General features: G+C 40.6%; 1 protein-coding gene across 2 annotated transcripts in view; it reads right to left on the bottom strand.

Annotated features, from left to right (window-relative positions):
- TEX26 (testis expressed 26) overlaps positions 1 to 19036 on the bottom strand; it is a 38001-nt gene extending 18965 nt beyond the window's left edge. For both annotated transcript variants that reach the window (XR_008374611.1, XM_053563655.1), the window contains exons 1-3: positions 18974 to 19036; positions 4003 to 4168; positions 134 to 290 (exon numbers count right to left, since the gene is read on the bottom strand). Coding sequence is in view for 1 of the 2 variants with exons in the window: in XM_053563655.1 (XP_053419630.1) it covers positions 134 to 290; positions 4003 to 4158 (313 nt within the window). In the remaining variant the exon portion in view is untranslated. The remainder of the gene's footprint in view (positions 1 to 133; positions 291 to 4002; positions 4169 to 18973) is intronic.
- Between the last annotated feature and the right edge of the window lie 2403 nt (positions 19037 to 21439).

The following is a 21439-nucleotide window of genomic DNA, read 5'->3' as shown; positions in this document are numbered from 1 at the left end:
AGTTTTTGTTTGCAAAATCACTCTGTCTACACTCTGAACTCTTTGAGATAAGAGACCACATCCAGGCTGCTAATCAGTGCATCTCCAGTGACTATCACATAACCATAGAAAAAAGAAAAACAAACATATTTACCTTCTGCTATGTCCACAAAGTCTCTCTTAGTAATGGAAACAAACTGATTTGCTATTGCTTTCTTAACGTCTGCCATCGAAGATGGGATTTTCCAAGGGGGGCAGTCCCTTAATGCTGTCGTTTGCTGACCTTGAGGTAGTGTCCACGGAAAAAAGCCCTATAAATGCAAAGCAATCATCAAGAACATCTGTATGGATCTCAGTGGAATCAAGAATATGAGTATTCGTGTGTACATATTCTTCTGAAGCCTTAACACCCAGCTATTGCTGTGGAATTGCATGTTTGCAGGGAACCTGTCAAGGGGAGCCTTTGGTTTACCTAGCTGTAACACAAATACTTTCTGCATTTTTTTGACTTTTCCTGTTGATAAGAAAATGAGATCGACATACTCTTATTTGAGAATGTGAATGTTACTTTCTTTGCATTACTATTATTATTATTGCTTAATACTTCGTTGCAGCAATCATCTGATTTCTTTTCTGAATGTATTTATCTTCGTTCGTTCTTTACGAGGTTTTTGTTTCTAGTCCTTATCTTAAACATTGTTATTGTTAAATTTTAAGCCTTTTTAATTTTGTGAAGGCAAAAGGTGGAAACCTAATAAACACATGTATATGTAAAAATTAAAAATAAAAAAAACAAAATGATATTGAAGACTTCAAAGTGTTATGCTTCTAATCAGAAATCTCTTACAGACAAGGCCACAGGAGGAGAAAACCCACAGGATAGTCCCAAAGAGCACAGATATTGGGGGCCTTTCCCTTTGAAGCCCCAGAGGGAAACTTCAGCAAATTCCTGAAGGCTAGGGCCAGGCAGGTATTCTTGCTTTTTCACTCCCAAAGAGATTTTATTATTATAGGACTTGAAGCTTCTGCCCCCTCTTTCCATCTTCCCTTTCTCATGACCTTGCTTCCTATTTCCCTGAGAAAACTGAAGCCACCAGTGGAGAGTCTCTGTAGCCCACTGCACCTTTTCCCAGCAGCCACACCTGCACTCACAGATGCTGCCATGGGAGAGGAGCCACAGATGTTCCCTGCTCTACCTGGGTTAGGAGAGCTCAGTTCACTTGTAAACTAAAAATAAATCCTAAGCCTCACTCCCCAGATGACTGTATGGGTCCCCTCTTAACCAAGAGGACTACAGAAAGACCCTAAAACCGAGCTCCTGGCCATGAAGGGAAGTGAGGTCAGACATGCCTCATTTATACCTCCTCCCTTTTAGAGTTTAGATGCAATGATTAACCAGCATAAATGTTAAAACAGAGATCATAATACTGATAAAATAGACACTTAGAGACAATAAGATACTAAATTATTAATGGAACTAAAGCAATGGAGGGCAAAAGTTAAATCACACCTGCAGGCCATCAATTTGTTTAACACATCACTTGAGTCAGTATATTGTAGTTTGTCACTGATTAACAGACTTCCTTGTCTTAAATCATCTAAGCCTTTAGATTAAGCTTTGTTTCTTTAACTAATTACAAAGAATCTCTGAACCCACCTGTAAGCCCCTGTTTTGAGAAGTTGCACCTTTTTGGGACAAACCAACATATGCCTTTCATGTACTGATTTATGATTTTACCTACATTTCTCATCTCTCTGAAATGTATAAAACCAAATTTTGACCCAACCACCTCTGGACTACTCATTCAAAGCTTCTTGGCTCCCTAGGCCACAGTTACACTCATTGGCTCAGAATAAACCTCTTTAAATTATTTTACAGAGCTTGAGTATTTTTCCATTAACATAGTCTAAGCAGATTACTCCAACAATTTTTACTTCTCTCTTGCAACTTCAATTTCTCCCTCTCTGCTGTGTGGTTGACATTGGTATCCACGCATGCCTTTTTTCTCTTCTCTTAAAAAGAAAATTCTCCTGTCTAGTTACTAAGATATTTCTTAGTTTCCCTTTACATTGAAATTCCTCAAAATAGTTATACGTATTCACTGTCCCAAATCTGTCTTTCAAATCTCTTTTGATTTTCAGGTTTCCTCTCAATCTGCTTCTTTCCCTTGTAATTTATCTACTGGAGAAACCAATTATAATTTATCTATTGAAGAAGTCATGTGATGTGGAACCATGGTCTGGATTTTGTTGAATCCATACAGTTCCTCTGTTCCCTGTATTTCCTGTAAATTGGCAGCTGGATCCAGAGACTCAGATTCAGATTCAATACCTTTGACTAGATCCTAAGTGGTGTTTGTCAAGACTAGAGGCCGCACACAACATACTGTTGTTGTTTTTTGTGTGATGTTAGCAGCTGTGGATGTGCAGTATGTGGATTAATAGGGTCTGCAGTTTGGCATGTGAGCACCCATTGGCTGAGAACACACAAGAGAGTTTGCCACATTACCTCTCATTGGCTGAGAACACATAAGACCATTTACCATGCTAGCTGTCATTGGCTGAGGACAAGACATTCTGCCAAACTACCTCTCATTGGTTGAAAGCATTGATAGCGCTTAGAAGGGGAAAATATATGCTCATGTGTGTGCATAGGTATGCAGTGTAATGTTGTAATCAACTCTACATTGATTTTAAAATATTGAAGAAAATATTTGAGAGGTAAATAGGTTATAATGAATGGATGTCATGAGCACCAAGGTAAATGAGTCCTATGTGTATGATTCCAAAGTCTGTATCTCCAGCTCATCTTTCTCCAGACATGCATATTAGCATATCCTCAACGTGTCTTCAACTGAGCTCACATTTTTCCCTATGTCCTTTCCTATCAAACCTGTGGTCTACCATGTTTCAGCTGAATAAATAGCACCAGCATACATCCAGCTGCCTAAATTGGAAAGATGAACGTCATCCTTCCCTCTTTCCTCTTCTTTATCTTTCACATCCTTATAGTCATCAAATCCTGCCCATTCTACCACCTAGCATTAGCATTTATTTAATTCATCCAGGTGGCTCCATCACAGGTGGCTCCATTCCAGGTAGCAGTCAAATAAATAAAACCCTTTACTACAACTGAGCATTGCCTGTTACCATGGCAAGGCCAAGAAAACACAGAGGGAGGATCAATTACTTCTATCCAGGAAGACAGAGACTTAGAAATGGATCCCTTTGAACTGGGCTTTTGAAGAAATATAGGGGTGGAGAAGAGAAGGGCATTCTAGACAGAGACAACAGAATGATAAAAGACCTACAGGTTTGAGAATGTATGAAACTTAATACCAAACACAAATGCTTAAACATGCCTATTCATAGCAGCAAAATTCAAAATAGTCAAAAGTTAGAAACAACCCAAATATCTACCAATAGATATATGAATAAACAAATTGTGGTATATCCATGTAATAGAGTATCATCCAATCATGAAAAAGAATGAAGTGCTCGTACTTGCTACAGTATCACTGAAACTCAAAAAATGAGCTGAGTGAAAGAAGCCAAGCACAAAAGATGACCTATTGTATGATTCCATATGTAGAATATCCAGAATAGGTAATCCACAGAGAGAGAAAGAATATCAGTGATTGTCAGAGGCTCAAGTTCAGGGGAGTAGGGAGTAACAGCTTAATGGGTTTGGGGTTTCCTTCTAGGATGATGAAAATGCTTTGGAATGAGATAGAGGTAGTAGTTGCCCAACAACATAGATGTACTAAATTCCAGTGAATTGTTCACATTGAAAATGTTTCATTTTATAGTATGTGGATTTCACTTCAATTTTTTAAAAGTCTTTAAAAAGTAACCCTAAGGGATAGAGAAGTGGTTAGAAATAAATGTAAGAAGGTAAAAAAGTAATAGTCTGAGAAGGACTCTGGATCCTATGACTTTGGAAGAAGAGAGGTCTTTACAAAATACTCAAAGTCTCATTCTTATGGGTTGTTAAATCCAACAGATATGTGGACATTATCTTACTTGATTAGGGTAAGATTTGTCACTCCTGAGTCCTCTCGAAGTCCCAGGTACGATTAAATCTTCTTTAGAATATGCCTTCCAGCTGTATTCATCATTGTAGTGAGTCTGATTGGGAATAGGATCACTAAGTGAATATGTATATCCCAATCTTCTCATACCTTTTTGACTATAAAAAAAGTAGAAATTAGAGTAAGAGATTAAATGTCAAATTTCACACACATGTCAAATCATTTCTCTCATTACATCTTTTTTTCTTCCTTTTTTTTTTTTTTGTAGAGACAGAGTCTCACTTTATGGCCCTCAGTAGAGTGCCGTGGCATCATACAGCTCACAAGCAACCTCCAACTCCTGGGCTTAAGGGATTCTCTTGCCTCAGGCACCTGCCACAACGCCCAGCTATACATCTTTTTAAAGATTGGCTGGCTTAAGACTTGATGCCAGAAATAATTTAATTTCCAGATTCCTTGAAAAAAAAAAAACAATCTTCATGTATTTTAGGATAGCTTTGTGATAGTCTCACAAAGACTTATAATGAAATTTTTAAAAATAATCTGAAATTTATTTCAATAATTTTTTTAAAGAGCTGGGTACTCTCCCATACAAACAGTACTTTGTTATAATCAAATAGTTAATGAAAAATCATTCTCCCTCTAGAAGTATTTCACTTGATGAAAGAAATATATAAGTAGTAGGATATCACTGGACTGCAATGCCCTGATTAAATAATGCATCTGGTAATGGCCAGCAATGTTCACTCACAGCTTAAAAGAGAGACCAGCAGACACCATGTGCTTCCAGGTAGACACACACAGCATCACCTATTAAATATTTTTGTCAAAATATAAAAGTTGAATCAGATGAAGTCTTTAGAATGCTGGATTACAGGAAATATATGAAAAGAAAAATGGTTTAAATTATATGAAGGAATAAAATCAGAAAAATCCAGAACACTCCTGTTTCTTCAACAAAAAATTCATTAAAAGGGGTCTCCTCTTTTTCTCCTTAGATTAAAGGAGGTAAGAGATGTCATAGACTGATATAATATGTGGACATTGTGGCTCGGCGCCTGTGGCTCAAATGGCTAAGGTGCCAGCCACATATACCTGAGCTGGTGGGTTCGAATCCAGCCCCGGCCTGCCAAACAACAATGACGGCTGCAACCAAAAAATAGCCAGGCATTGTGGCAGGTGCCTGTAGTCCCAGCTACTTGGGAGGTGGAGGCAGGAGAATCCCTTGAGCCCAGTAGTTGAAGGTTGCTGTGAGCTGTAATGCCACGGCACTCTACCCAGGGTGACAGCTTGAGGCTCTGTCTCAAAAAACAAAAAAAAATGTTTGGATTCAATTTCAAACCAACTGTGTTTTTCACATTGTGAAACAGTTGGGGTAATCTGATTGCCATTGGCTATTTGTTATTAAAGAAGTGGGTTTTTAAGGTGAGATAATAGTGTTGTTATGTATTTCAAAGGATCCTTACCTTTCAGAGATACATACAAAACATTTAGATTTTAAATGATACAATGCCTGGAATCTGCTTCTACATTATCCAGTGGAAAGGTTGAGTGGAGATATGGATGAAATTATCTATGTGTTGATGGCTGCCATACCTGGGCATAGCTGAGGATTTGTTGAGTATTTCTTCCTGTATGTCTAAAATATTTCATATTGACTTTTTTAGAAAAAGAGTGCTGGGTAGATTCAGGTTATGTGTGTAAGAAACAGTACCTGGAAAACTGGAAACATGTACATATTTGATTATTTTACTATCATTCACATGTAAACTAGAGATTTTCCAAAGGGGACACAATATGGCTTTAGAAGAAGCAATTTCAGATTTTATTTTCTTCCTATATTCTTCCCTAAAAACATATCTGCCTGAGAAAGAACCTGTGTATACATAATATACACACACAGAGAGATTCTTCCTTTCCCACACTCCTTGCCTAATTCTCCATTTCCTCTTGTACTAAGAGATCTTTCTAGGGTTCGTTGCCGCAGAACATAGTGTTCAACCAGGAGAGGGGTGCCAAAGGAAAAGGCCTCCCTGGAATCTCTGTTCCATATACTTGCCTGGGGCTGGTGGTTTCTCAGTGTCCTAAGTGTTTTTGTAGGGAGTCAAGGTTGTGCTGTAGCCAGGGCACTACATACTACGCGGGGATGTTCTGAATTTAGGTGTGTTGTACAGCTGCATGGCTGAGAGTAATGTCTGGTTCTCCATCTCCTAATAATTACAAAATTGTTGATCCATCTTTAGGGAGAAGCTTCTGAGAGAAGAGCAGAGAATGCAGAATGCTTCAAATGGCTCTTTTCCTCACGTAAGGATCACACTTTTTTTTTTTTTGTCTTTAAAAAAACCTCACCCCTACTATGAAACTAACTTAGGACCTTCACATGAAGCTATAACCAAGTTTCAACCTAAGAACAGGGGGAAGGGGGAAAGCGTGGGGAGGGAGGGGGGAGGTGGGTAGAGGGAGGGGGATTGAAAGGATCACACATGTGGTGCATCTTACAAGGGTACATGTGAGCCTTGGCAAATGTGGAATGTAAATGTCTTGACAAAGTAACTAGGATAATACCAGGAGGGCTATGTCAACTAATGAGATGAAAATGTGTCAAATATTCTATGAAATAAGTGTATGGTGCCCCATGATCATATTGATGTACACAGCTATGATTTAATAAAAAGAAAATAATAATAATAATAAAAATAAATAAAAAAAAACCCCTAGGACATGTCATTAGCTGGGAAGAATAGCATCTCTGAGTGGGTGAAACAATGCAGGTTGGTGCTGCTGTAAATATAACTTTAAATATAACTAATTTTTCCTGAAGATTTTTGAAGATTCACTAGATAAAACTGGTAAATAAGAAACATGACTTTTTTCAGATTTTGTATTCATCATTCAATAAAGTATTACTCTTATTTTTAATCTAATCATATAATGAAATATTTACTCCAACACAGCCAGTTTTTATTTCATGTTGTAAAATATTTAATAATAAATGAAAATCTATACTGGCTTATCAGACCTATTAGTCTGACTTACTTTCATTGAATACTAGTAAATATTTGATTTGATGATTAATGAAATTAATAAAATTATTTCTGGGTTTCACACATGATTCTTATTAATTATTCCCAAAAGTCAAACAGCAGAATTCTATATATTAATACCTGAGAATATATTTAAGGAGCATCATATTGTTTATCTCCCTCTTCAATCAATATACATTTAGCTACACATTTTATTGCATTATTTTTGTTATTTGGATATAACTAACCATATTAGACCTGAAATATTTTTATACTTCTCTTGTCTATTTTTAATGATCTTCTCTAAAATATTCATTCTATAGTTCATTTTTTAGTAGTTCTGAAAATACTGAAAAACATATATTTAAAACATACATTAACATTCATTTGAAAATGTATTCAGATTTTATTTAGACAGGAAATAAGCCTACTTTCACTCATTGGTTGACAATAAGGACTGATTTTTAACAACTAGGTAAAGATAGGATAAACTGTATAAGCAAAGTCTTCAGCACCAAGAATTTGTTAAAAATACATTAAAGCATGTGATGATAAGCACCTTTTATCCAAAAAGAAGATTACATTAGAAAACATTTGTTAAAATTAATGTTTACATTTCCAAGTCCTTTTTGATCATATAATATTAAACAGGTTGCCTTCAAGTGAAAGAGTAGCAGGTAAAATTTAATACTCGTTTGTTAAGACGTGCTTTTTCAATATATTTCTCAGAAACTGAGATAGAGTATAACTCAACAACCAGATAACAAATCATCTCATTACTGACTTTTGATAAAATTGAAGGTGTACCCAGCCAAGTTGTCAACAGATCAGTCATTAAAAATCACCTTGTGATTTAGTATTAAATGACTTCACTATACTAAAGTTCCTTTTATTCACATCTACCTATTTGTATATATGAACCAAGGTTCTCAACACTAGGATCTCTAAATTGAAAATAATAGAGGACCAGGAAAAAACTTTTGCTGAATGCAATCCCATTATGAAATGGGATTCAAACTGCATAAGTGAAGTAATTGAAAATAAAACTGCCTCATGTATCTCATTAAGATGTAAGTTCAAAAAATTTTATTTTTTTTAATCTAGTAATTATCAACATTTGTAATGTATTTTTTGCTTTGAACAATTGCATACTAAAAATCATGATAACAGAATACTTAGGTTACATAACATGTTTAAAAATTAATTTCAACTAGTACAGTAAAATAGTTGCAAAGAAGTATAATAGAGTGATCAATAAATTGATTTCAAACATAAAATATATTACAGCAGGAAAAAAAGTCAGCAGAGGAAGTGGAGTAGAAATGAGGGTTCAGGAAGAAACAGGAACGAAGCAAATTATCTATCAAAGAAGAGCTTATGTATTTATTAAAAGGATCATGGCAAGTATTAATTTGCTAAGGCACCTACAGTACTCATTTGTTACATTTAAAAGTTTTATTTTACCCCATGGAACATTCTCCAAAATTGATCATATCCTGGGACACAAAACAAATATCAACAGAATCAAAAGAATTGAAATTTTACCTTGTATCTTCTCAGACCATAAGGCACTAAAGGTGGAACTCAACTCTAACAAAAACGCTCGACCCCACACAAAGGCATGGAAATTAAACAATCTTCTGTTGAATAACAGATGGGTGAAGGAAGAAATAAAACAGGAAATCATTAACTTCCTTGAGCATAACAACAATGAAGACACAAGCTACCAAAACCTGTGGGACACTGCAAAAGCAGTTTTGAGAGGAAAATTCATCGCTTTAGATGCCTACATTTGAAAAACAGAAAGAGAGCGCATAAACAATCTCACAAGCCATCTTATGGATTTGGAAAAAGAAGAACAATCTAAGCCTAAACTCAGTAGAAGAAGAGAAATCTCCAAAATCAAATCAGAGATCAATGAAATTGAAAACAAAAGAATCATTCAGAAAATTAATGAAACAAGGAGTTGGTTTTTTGAAAAAATAAATAAAATAGATAAACCATTGGCCAGACTAACGAGAAATAGAAAAGTAAAATCTCTAGTAACCTCAATCAGAAATGATAAAGGGGAAATAACAACTGATCCCACAGAGATACAAGAGATCATCTCTGAATACTACCAGAAACTCTATGCCCAGAAATTTGACAATGTGAAGGAAATGGATCAATATTTGGAATCACACCCTCTCCCTAGACTTAGCCAGGAAGAAACAGAGCTCCTGAACAGACCAATTTCAAGCACCGAGATCAAAGAAACAATAAAAAATCTTCCAACCAAAAAATGCCCTGGTCCAGATGGCTTCACACCAGAATTCTATCAAACCTTCAAGGAAGAGCTTATTCCTGTACTGCAGAAATTATTACAAAAAATTGAGGAAGAAGGAATCTTCCCCAACACATTCTATGAAGCAAACATCACCCTGATACCAAAACCAGGAAAAGACCCAAACAAAAAGGAGAATTTCGGACCAATCTCACTCATGAATATAGATGGAAAAATTCTCAGCAAAATCCTAGCCAATAGATTACAACTTATTATCAAAAAAGTCATTCATCATGATCAAGTAGGCTTCATCCCAGGGATGCAAGGCTGGTTTAACATACGCAAGTCCATAAACATTATCCACCATATTAATAGAGGCAAAAATAAAGATCACATGATCCTCTCAATAGATGCAGAAAAAGCATTTGATAAAATCCAGCATCCTTTTCTAATTAGAACACTGAAGAGTATAGGCATAGGTGGCACATTTCTAAAACTGATTGAAGCTATCTATGACAAACCCACAGCCAATATTTTACTGAATGGAGTAAAACTGAAAGCTTTTCCTCTTAGAACTGGAACCAGACAAGGCTGTCCTCTGTCACCTTTACTATTCAACGTAGTGCTGGAAGTTCTAGCCAATACAATTAGGCAAGACAAGGAAATAAAGGGAATCCAAATGGGAGCAGAGGAGGTCAAACTCTCCCTCTTTGCTGACGACATGATCTTATACTTAGAGAACCCCAAAGACTCAACCACAAGACTCCTAGAAGTCATCAAACAACACAGTAATGTTTCAAGATATAAAATCAATGTCCACAAGTCAGTAGCCTTTGTATACACCAATAACAGTCAAGATGAGAAACTAATTAAGGACACAACTCCCTTCACCACAGTTTCAAAGAAAATGAAATACCTAGGAATATACCTAACGAAGGAGGTGAAGGACCTCTATAAAGAAAATTATGAAATCCTCAGAAAGGAAATAGCAGAGGATATTAACAAATGGAAAAACATACCATGCTCATGGATGGGAAGAATCAACATTGTTAAAATGTCTATACTTCCCAAAGCAATCTACCTATCCAATGCCATTCCTATCAAAATCCAACATCGTACTTTCAAGATTTGGAAAAAATGATTCTGCGTTTTGTATGGAACCGGAAAAAACCCGTATAGCTAAGGCAGTTCTTTGTAATAAAAATAAAGCTGGGGGCATCAGCATACCAGATTTTAGTCTGTACTACAAAGCCATAGTGCTCAAGACAGCATGGTACTGGCACAAAAACAGAGACCTAGACACTTGGAATCGAATTGAAAACCAAGAAATGAAACTAACATCTTACAACCACCTAATCTTTGATAAACCAAACAAGAACATACCTTGGGGGAAAGACTCCCTATTCAATAAATGGTGTTGGGAGAACTGGATGTCTACATGTAAAAGACTGAAACTGGACCCAGGGAGACCTTTCCCCACTCACAAAAATTAATTCAAATGGATAAAGGACTTAAATTTAAGGCATGAAACAATAAAAATCCTCCAAGAAAGCATAGGAAAAACACTGGAAGATATTGGCCTGGGGAAAGACTTCATGAAGAAGACTGCCATGGCAATTGCAACAACAACAAAAATAAACAAATGGGACTTCATTAAACTGAAAAGCTTCTGTACAGCTAAGGAGACAATAACCAAAGCAAAGAGACAACCTACACAATGGGAAAGGATATTTGCATATTTTCAATCAGACAAAAGCTTGATAACTACGATCTATAGAGAACTCAAATTAATCCACATAAAAAAAAGCCAACAATCCCATATATCAATGGGCAAGAGACACAAATAGAACCTTCTCTAAAGACGACAGATGAATGGCTAACAAACACATGAAAGAATGTTCATCATCTCTATATATTAGAGAAATGCAAATCAAAACAACCCTGAGATATCATCTAACCCCAGTGAGAATGGTCCACATCACAAAATCTCAAAACTGCAGATGCTGGAGTGGATGTGGAGAGAAGGGAACACTTTTATACTGCTGGTGGGACTGCAAACTAGTACAACCTTTCTGGAAGGAAGTATGGAGAAACCTCAAAGCACTCAAGCTAGACCTCCCATTTGATCCTGCAATCCCATTACTGGGCATCTACCCAGAAGGAAAGAAATCCTTTTATCATAAGGACACTTGTACTAGACTGTTTATTGCAGCTCAATTTACAATCGCCAAAATGTGGAAACAGCCTAAATGCCCACCAACCCAGGAATGGATTAACAAGCTGTGGTATATGTGTACCATGGAATACTATTCAGCTATTTAAAAAAATGGAGACTTTATATCCTTCGTATTAACCTGGATGGAAGTGGAAGACATTATTCTTAGTAAAGCATCACAAGAATGGAGAAGCATGAATCCTATGTACTCAATTTTGATATGAGGACAATTAATGACAATTAAGGTTATGGGTGGGGGGAGGAAAAGCAGAAAGAGGGATGGAGGGAGTTGGGGTGGGGCTTTGCTGTGTGTCACACTTTATGGGGGCAAGACATGATTGCAAGAGGGACTTTGCCTAACAATTGCAATGAGTGTAACCTGGCTTATTGTACCCTCAATGAATCCCCAACAATAAAAAAAAAAAAAGAAAAGAAAAGAAAAAAAAAGTTTTATTTTAAAATGTCAATATTTAGGGTGGGCTGGAAGTTTGATCTTTTATAACTATTTAAATTTATGTTGAAAAGTTTCATGAGAACTTCAAAAATATGTGAGTTTAAAGACCACTGACCTAGACTCCCTAAGCATTTATTTGATTTCAGATTTCATCCCGAATGTTTCTTCAGATGATGTTGCAACGTCCTATACCCAGCAGATTCATCACCATCAGATGATAAATCCCCCTCTTAAGAAGGGTGATAAAGGACTGGGTGGGGTGCCAGTAACTCAGAAATCTGGAATCTTGCAACCTTACACTTTTAAAAAATCTATCATATATTATGTGGGGAAAAAAATGAATGAAAATGACTAACTTCTTAGTGCTAGTCACTGTCCTTTTGCTTTTAATTCTGTCCTTGGTGCAGTCACTTTAGGCAGGTAGCATCATCCCTGTTTCACCAGTGACAAAACAGAAGCCCAGATGGCCTATTATTTGTCTAAGGTAGCAGAGATGATAAAGGTGAGAACCGCGAACTGAGGGCAAAACCTATTTCTATCAGACTCTATGCCATGGTCTTGCCAGCATTCTGTTCCTCATCTTAATAATTTGAAATTTTAAGGTAAAAACATCCAAGAAAGAATGGAAACAATTCACAAAGTGAACACAGGCAATTGAAGACTCTTCATGCTGATTTCATACCTACTACTAGTGATGCATGAAGGACCAGAGGGTTCCCCAGCCCTGCTCTCACTCCCCTACTGATAAGCTGAGAAAGGCGGCTGCTGTTTAGAAATTCCCACCAGCCTCAGCTCAGGTGGAACGGGAGAAGCTGCCGGTCCACAGCAGTGTCTGGAGGAGCAGAGGTAAGGATGGGGGACAGAGGCCTTCTTACAGCTTCCAAAACTAGTGTCAGTGATGGTCAGGGCAACAAATATTCTCTCATCCATTCAGTCACTGTCATCGCCTGACTACCATTTATTAAGGAATGGATTTAATTCATACTAACATTGAGGTAGCACAATCCTAGACACTGGGCCTGTTGTAAACCAAGAAACACGGTAACTTTATGAAGAACCAGTGTGGAGCTTTTCTTGGTTTTGTTGATGGAGGCTTGGACATGGATCCTGGGAGGAGGGCTGTGCACACAATAACCTCTGCCTGAGGGCATTTTTATAAGCCTTCTCTAATTACTATCTCTGTTTTAGATTCTGAATAAGAGACAAGTGAGCAAACTGAAGTGTACGTATCAGTCAACTAGAATAAGGATCTACCGTATTGGAGTAGCCACTGCCGTTGTTTTAGGAGTGAATGCAGCCTTGGTGGTGGTGGCATAGGAATCCCAGTTGGTATCACCTGCTTAAAGGATAATAAAGCAGTTTTAAAGGTGGCAAGCCAGAACACTTGATCAAGCATTGTTTTAACAATTAAAATAATTTCAGAAGAGAAAAAGACATTTTGAATACAAGCTTTAGAGTCTAAGGTGGTTCTCAATCTTCCTAATGCCCGGGCCCTTTAATACAGTTTCTGTGGGTCACAAGCCACAGGTTGAGAACTGCTGGTCTAAGGAATAAAGGCCAATTTACAGCCTCTAATAGGAAAGAGAAGCTTTACTTAATTATCTGGGCTTCCCTTCCACCCCCAAATAAAAAGAATGCACTATCATTTTGCCTGAGTATTCATACATGCTATTTTTAAGAATTCAAGCCATAAAAATATAAATAAAGTAGTTTATTTGAAATTCTATCATGTAAAGAGACCCAGTATTATGTTTTAGTGAACAACTTTCTCCATATCATACAAGATATACGTATACATACATGGAATGATTTTATACACAGGGGATCATATCAACATGCCAGGTTTTACTTTGGACATCCTTTCACATCTTTTTTTCCTGGTCCATTGTCATCCTCCCTGCCCCCATCCCTCCTCCCGGGTAGCCCACGTTAACAGTTGTTCCCGTTTCTTTCTGTACTTGCAAACACGTGGATGTGATCACATGCAGATTTATACACCCATATAAACGCATAGACATACTGGGTTTTAGTTCTCATCATTTTGCTTTACAAAAACGGTCACAAATGTTCTTTTCTTATATCTGTCACTAACAGCGTCTTAGAGAAAAGCCCTCCAGCTCCTCTGGCGTAGCTCAAATTCATTCTTTGTGATGACTGAAAAATTCGGCAGTGTAGACTTTATTTAAAGCTAGGAGAGTGGAGGGACCCACCAGGGAGGGCATAGACGTGCAGGAGCGGTCCCTAAGGCTTCAGCCTGGGGCAGTCTAATGTCAAGAGCTTGGGGAGGAGAGGGGAGGAAGTGAAGAGCTGAAAAGGACAGTCAGTGAAATAAAGAGAAAACCAGAAGCCTGTGTCTTCCCAAAAGCAGGAGGAAGCCGTTGCCCAGAATGACTTGCGGCAGGCACTGCCAACCGTTCCAGAAGAGTGTCCGGACTGTACCCTGAGAATGTACCCTTCGGTACACACTAGCAACAGCTCAGTGTTTCTGTCCCAATCTCTCATTGTCAACAAAGCACCACCAAATTTCTTGGGCACATATATTTTAAATTTCCAAATTCAGTCTTTCTCTCACACTTCACATCTGGCAGTTACCTGTTGCTTTTTACACGCCATGAGAACCTGGATTGAAATGTCTCTACTTTTTTAGATGAACAATGCCGCCTAGGATCTGTCACCTCATCCTTGGAATGCTGTAGCCAACTCATTGTCTGCTTGTATTCTATTACAATTGCTATAAAGTATCTCTCCACAATATCCCAATGTTCTTAAAAGCTAAATGCCACTATCTAGCACAGAGGGCTCCAGCCAAATAGTTATGGTTTCTGTCTCCTGTGAACATCTTCATGTTCATCTGCTCCTCACTCCCAACTAAGCCCAGTTTCTAATTTAGCAGGCTCTCTGTTCCAGCCAGGATCTGCTCCTCTGTGGCTATTACTCATGGCCTTCACCCTGGCTCAAGTTCTACCTCCGCCTAGAAACCTCCCAGTGAGGGGCCTGCAGCCTGAGTGTGCCTCTGCTCACACACACCGCTGCCGTGTGCTCTGTAAGCCCACTCTGCTAGAAAGGACACCATCTTTTGATATTCCTGCTTTACCAGAAGTCACTTTGTGCTTGAAAGTACTTTACTGCCATAGGTGAATTAAATATTCTTTGTGAAAATAATTTGAAGTGTAGACAAGAAGGAAAGAAATTGTGAGGCACACTGCTCTTAAAAGAAGCCTTCTTTAACTTTTGAGTTGGACTTTGCAAGGATCAGGAAGGAAGCTCTGCACGGAGACCACAGTCCCTCAGCTGTCCTTTTCCTAAGGCGAACAACACTAACCTCACTCAGCTCATTCTCCTGCAAGCCCAGAACAGAGCTGCAGGCAGCATTTCCCAACCCGTCCCACGGGCGAGCAAGAGACAGCGCTCCGTGTCGCTCCGTGTCCTTTTCTAGGGTCCTTCTCCTTCTGATGACAGGGTGGGCCCTGGTAACCGGACCAAACGGTTGCTAAGTAGCCGTTCCTGTAGCCTGCAGGACCAGGATGAGCTGCCTGGCTGCTTCCAGGACCTCATTGGAGCCGTCCTCTCTCTTCCTGTGCGACCTTAGTACAGGCCAGGCCTTCCCTCTGCTACCTAGGCTAGCACCCTAGATGCACGCTTGATTCCAGTGCATCCTCCTTTAATTGCATGTTTCATGATTTTTCTTGCCACAGTCTGTTTTGTCAAACCTGTATTCCTAGGCTTTTTACTTCCATTGGCAAAGCTTCTGAAAATAATAAAGTATGTTATCAGAATTAATTCTCTTCATTAACAGAAATGTTCGTTCAAGCTCCCTCATCACAATGTTCTAAACTCTTTTTAGTGTGTTCTCTGCGTGCCACTCTTCCTCCTGCCCTGCCCTTTGGTTGGTATCTCAGTGTCTTTCTCTGCAGCTCATGTCCACCGTTCCTGTGATTCCGTCTTCCCGCTCTGTCTTCTTTGGTGATTTTCTGTTCCGTCCACCGTTCCTGTGATTCCGTCTTCCCGCTCTGTCTTCTTTGGTGATTTTCTGTTCCGTCCACCGTTCCTGTGATTCCGTCTTCCCGCTCTGTCTTCTTTGGTGATTTTCTGTTCCGTCCACCGTTCCTGTGATTCCGTCTTCCCGCTCTGTCTTCTTTGGTGATTTTCTGTTCCGTCCACCGTTCCTGTGATTCCGTCTTCCCGCTCTGTCTTCTTTGGTGATTTTCTGTTCCGTCCACCGTTCCTGTGATTCCGTCTTCCCGCTCTGTCTTCTTTGGTGATTTTCTGTTCCGTCCACCGTTCCTGTGATTCCGTCTTCCCGCTCTGTCTTCTTTGGTGATTTTCTGTTCCGTCCACCGTTCCTGTGATTCCGTCTTCCCGCTCTGTCTTCTTTGATGATTTTCTGTTCCTCCTACCAACAAGTCCTAAAGCCCTCCCACAGAGAAAGCCTGGGGACACAGAGCCCTGGCCAGCTCTCAGAGAACTCACAGGCCAGTGGAGGAGCTAAACATCCTAGGAGCACAAGTGTCAAATGGGGCTGACATCCTGTGCGTCATGGGGATGCTGAGGACTCAGAAGGGCAGGGCTACTGGCACTTCATAGCATGGGTGGCATCTGAGCTGGGATTTAATTTAGCGAGGAGGACATGGCGTAAAGCAATTTGCAGAGGAAGTTGCAGGAGGTTTGAGAACTTGAGACAGAACAAATGGCCCCATGTAAATGAAGCAAAGGGAAAGATGGTGAACAACCAGCTGGAGTTGTGTGCCTTGCAACACATTAGGACGGCCTTATTCTGCTAACCTTGGTGACCCACTGGATGTGTTCGTGATAATAAAAATATAATACAAAGCTTTGACAATGCCAAATAATAATAATGAATGTGTATATTATACTGCACTTTACAAAGTATTTCCACATGCATTATTTTGTTTTAGTTTTATTCTCAGAATAATCTGATAAGGCTATAATGGTATGTAGTAATTCTAATCTTGTGTTGTTCTGAGAATGCAAGGCGTGCACTTGCAGTATTCTGAACGGTAGTTTCCCCAAGATATGTCCACGTCCTAATACCTAAAACCAGCGAATCTGACCTTATTTGGAAAAGGGGGTCTTTGTGCAGTTAAGGATCTTGAGATAAGGAAATCATCCTGGATTATCCTCATGGACCCAAATTTCAAATGCAAGAGTCCTTAGAAGACGGAGGCAGAGGGAGAGTCCACACAGACAGAGGAGAGGAAGCCAACCTCACGGGGGAGGCAGAGGCTGCAAAGATGCTTCCCAAAGTCAGCAACGTGGACGACCTCAGGAAGCGGAAAGAGGCAAGGAAGGATCTACCCCAAAAACCCCCAGAAGAAGTGTAGCCTTGTCCAGACCTTGATTTTTGGAGCCCTGACCTTCAGAGCTGTCAGAAAATAAATGTTGCTTGAAGATACCAGCTTGTGGTAACAAAGAGCAGCCTTGGGAAACTCACATAGTACTCGAGAGCCCAGTCTGTAGTCATCATTCCACCACAGCTAGTGAGTCATTGTCACCCGGCCCACCCTCAGACCAAAGCTGCACAGTGACACAGCCAGCCTACCTTTTGGAGGGTGACCCAGCAGTGGGTGAGAGACTAGCACAGGTGGCTAATATAGACTGGAGTCCAGAGGGGAGGAGTCAAACTCACCCAGAGGGAGAAGAACTTTGGAGGCAGAATCAAAGAGATCTGGTGATCAAAACGCAGTCTCAAGGAAGTTCCCTTCTGATCTGAGCTGAGGGGACCCTCCTAACTGAGCTCTCAACGTCTGCAAGGTTTGAGGAAGGCGAGGAGTGTAATTTGAGTTGGAAGCCCTGCTGTGACATCCAAAGGGAACTGTCTGATAGACAGGTGGATATTCTTGTTTGAAAATGAGGAGGAAGATCCGACTTAGAGAGTAGACAGTCGTCCAGGTCCTGAAGCCCTGTGGCAGGGGACAGTCACATCAAGGGTATAAGTCCCGAAAGGTAAACCTGGGAGGACTCCACCTTTCCCAGACAAAGAGCGGAACAGGAGACAGACAGCTAGACACCAAGATGCAAATGGGTGTTAGAAAGGGAAGAAGAAAATCAAAAGAAGAGCTGCCGGGGGGCTTGGGGAGAAGTTTCTCCCTCCACTGACTCTCCGGCTGCCCCTGCCATCATAAACAAGCAGAATATATTTGGTATTTTATGCTAATTAAGTATTTTCATTCTCTAGTCATAAATTACAAATGAATAAATTGGAATGAAAAAATACATTTCATTCATTCTTGTGGGAACACAGTTCTTTGTACTTGAACAATTTGTACTTGAACAATTCCTCACTGCTCCGGAGCAACCAGGAGAGCCACAATTTCCCAGCTAGAAGGCGGCAACAGGCGGAGAGAAAGGCCCCGTGGGACTGACTGCGCAGTGATGGTGCCGCTGGCGGGCCTGCTGCATCCCCACGGAGAACTAGGATGGAGAGCGAGCTGTCATACAGGAAATCTCTTTGAAAGAAAAATCAGCCCAGGTCAGAAGCAGCCACTGAATGCCATAGTGTTTAGCCCGCTGCAGCCAGGTGGAGGGTCCCTTCCTCCGCATTGTGCGGCCCCCACCACACAGACACACACACACACATACACACACACACACAGACACACACACACACACACACACCCTGTTTCCAGGTCCTGCGGGTCTGGACCCAAGCCGGGCCTGTTTTCTTCAGCGTTTTGCTGACACCTCTGATCTTTCTTTGCCTTCAGCCCTGTTCTCTTTAGAACAGCACCGTCCTTCCTTTCTCCTGTCCCCTTGTCCTGCGGTATTTAAAGCACCTCACGGTTTTTTTGGGGGGTGGGGTGGGGGGACGTGTTGGTAGTTCCAGCCTGACACTGCAGGTCAGGCGCAACTGTAATTCTGCCTGATTCTCGGTCCCTATTTTCAGCTGAGCCTGTCGCTAGCAGGGAGGCGACACCTAAAGACCAAAGCCCCCTTGGCCAGCAGCGCCCCTTCCCCAGGGGAGACCCCAGCCCCGCCCCGCTGTCTTACTGGGCTGGAGCTTGTGCTCTCTTAGACAGAGATCGGGAACCCTAGGCGCAGGCTGTGCCATTCCGCCCCTGAGGCCAGGCTGGAGCTGAACTTGTGGGGCAGGAGGCCAGCGGCCAGCTTTGTGACGCGTCTCCATGGAGACGCGGGACCGGTTCCAGCTCCCGGAGTCCACCGCTGGGGCTTACCCTGCGGAGCCCGGGGGTGGGGAGAAGGCAAAGAGATGTGCTTCTGATGGCATGGATTCCTTACTTTCGCGTATTCGTATAGTTCTGGCAATGAGCTCTGCTCATACCCACTGCGGTGTATATTTCGGAAGAGGAGCTGAAAGGGAAAGATTGAAGACAAAGTAGTAGTGTTTCTTTTGCAAACCTTCATCCCTTCATAACTTTCAGCTTAAGCAAATGTGGGCAATGTTGTTGTTAGTCTTTCTCTACCTCCGATAATAAACATTCATCAAGTGTCTACCTGGGCGGACTTAACATTTATTAAGTAACACTCATTAAGTAAAGAATCTAATAGGACTTGTTAGTTTTCTCTGGCTCTGAGTGGTCTGGACACGCATTCTACAAAGAAGAGAACTCGCAGTGTTTCTAGTTTTGTGAAACTTAAGATTTACTGCAGATGACACTCCGACATTTGACAAGGCCTCCAGCAGGTGGCCTTTGGTCTTTGACCCCACATTCCAGTTACTGAGCTGTGACAGCTTCCCAGCACCTCCTCAGCTGCACACCCATCACCTCCCACGTGGCACAAGAACATTCATCAAACAGAACTCAACCCCACAAATGGAACCTCCCTTACCCCAACTCGGGGTGTCACCATTTTCCCTTTTTGGTGGCAGCCCATCTGTCTGCAGATGCTCTTATTATATATATCTCTGCCAGGAACTTGGCCTGCTTCTTTGTGGCACCTTCCACCTTTAGACATGAATCTTTCAATAGATAGGAGCCAAGCAAGAGAACAAAAATCATAAGTCATGTGGTGTACATTATTAGAAGCAGTCTCTCTGCTGGCTTTATGCTATCAAAAGGGTCATCTTGGCTCAGGAATTAGAAGAAGGAGCGGAGGCCGCTCAGACACAGGGGAGGGAAGGGGAATCATGACACCTCCTCACCAGCCTGTGTGCCTGACACCAACCCCAGGCTTCTGAGGTTGTCAGTTTTGTTCTTTTACCCCCTGACTAAACTGTGTCTTTCACCCCCAGTAAGAGTTTTCTCGGGCTGATGACAGTCTTTACCTTCAAATATTGGCAACTGCCAGGTAATTTGTTACAGAGTAGGTGGCTGGTAACTACTGAATGCCTTCTTGGTGGAACACTGCCATGACCCAGTGGGTGGAAATACACAGTGAAGACCCAGGCAGCACGTTTAAAAGGCAATTTACAGCAGTTCCTTACCCCAGAAGGGGTTATTCTAATTTAGGGCCTTAGGTGAATAGTGAAATGTAAGTAAGGAGAAGTTAATCAAAGGAGACAGAAGAGCATCAAAGGAAGCATTCCTAACAATGCAGAGCTAAAGTAGAATTTTCTAAGGGCAGAGTCCTGTCCATAGGACGGAATGAATAGAATGCATTTTAGGCTCTCAAATTTGGAAGCAAGGAAGGGTGGCCACATTAGAAGGCATAGATGTCATTAAAAGGAGCACATCTGAATTAGGATTCAGTAGCGGCATCCCTATTTAGGAAGCAGCACCCAATAACAGAGTACTGCCTATAAATGGTGAAACTAATTAACATAGCATAACAAGAGAAATTATTTTTAAAATAGAGCAGTAAGCATATAGAATTTTTTAAGTGAATTCTTACTAATATCTTAGGATTTTGTGTCATCTTAAGCAAGCTATGAAATGGTGAGCTAAGCCCTGAATCCAGAGCTGGGACTTCCTCTGTCGCTTTCCACCTGGAGGCCCTTCAGGTAGAACAGGTCCTTCTCCGAGCTCCAGTATCCCTCCCTGTAAAATGAGAACACTAGTTCCTACCAAACCATGCTGTAAAGATATTAATAATTCTGACAATTTATAAATTCCAAAGCCACATCGATCTAAGGTATTATACTTCTGTCTTACTGATATTCTGATCTTTATTCTTTTTATGGTCTTTTATTTCTGCTTCACAATGCATTTTTGTCTGGATCCATTTTAGTGCGAGCTGTATAACATTATTCCTGATTTTGAAATTTGGTTGCCCGAGGCAACCCCTTTAAATAATTAAGTGGATTTGGAGGGGATCCCCCTCCTCTGTCTTTCTTCTTTCTCTCAACAAACACTGCTGTGCCCTGGATACAAGCTGTGTGATGACATTCAGGGAAAGTCTGGGGTGCTATAAGGGGTCAACTTCCTAGAAGAAGAGGTTTGTGAGCTGAGTGCTCAGGGACGCGTGCAGTCAACCAGATGAAGAGGGACAGGCGACATGAGATAAGGCCAGGGCCTGGTGGCCCAGAGCTGTGACTTTAGTCCAGAGGCCTTGAGA

The sequence above is a fragment of the Nycticebus coucang genome, chromosome 15 (genome assembly GCF_027406575.1).
Source record: "Nycticebus coucang isolate mNycCou1 chromosome 15, mNycCou1.pri, whole genome shotgun sequence".
NCBI lineage: Eukaryota > Metazoa > Chordata > Mammalia > Primates > Lorisidae > Nycticebus > Nycticebus coucang.
The sequence above is the reverse complement of the archived record's forward strand: the minus strand, read 5'-3'. Positions and strand labels throughout refer to the sequence as shown.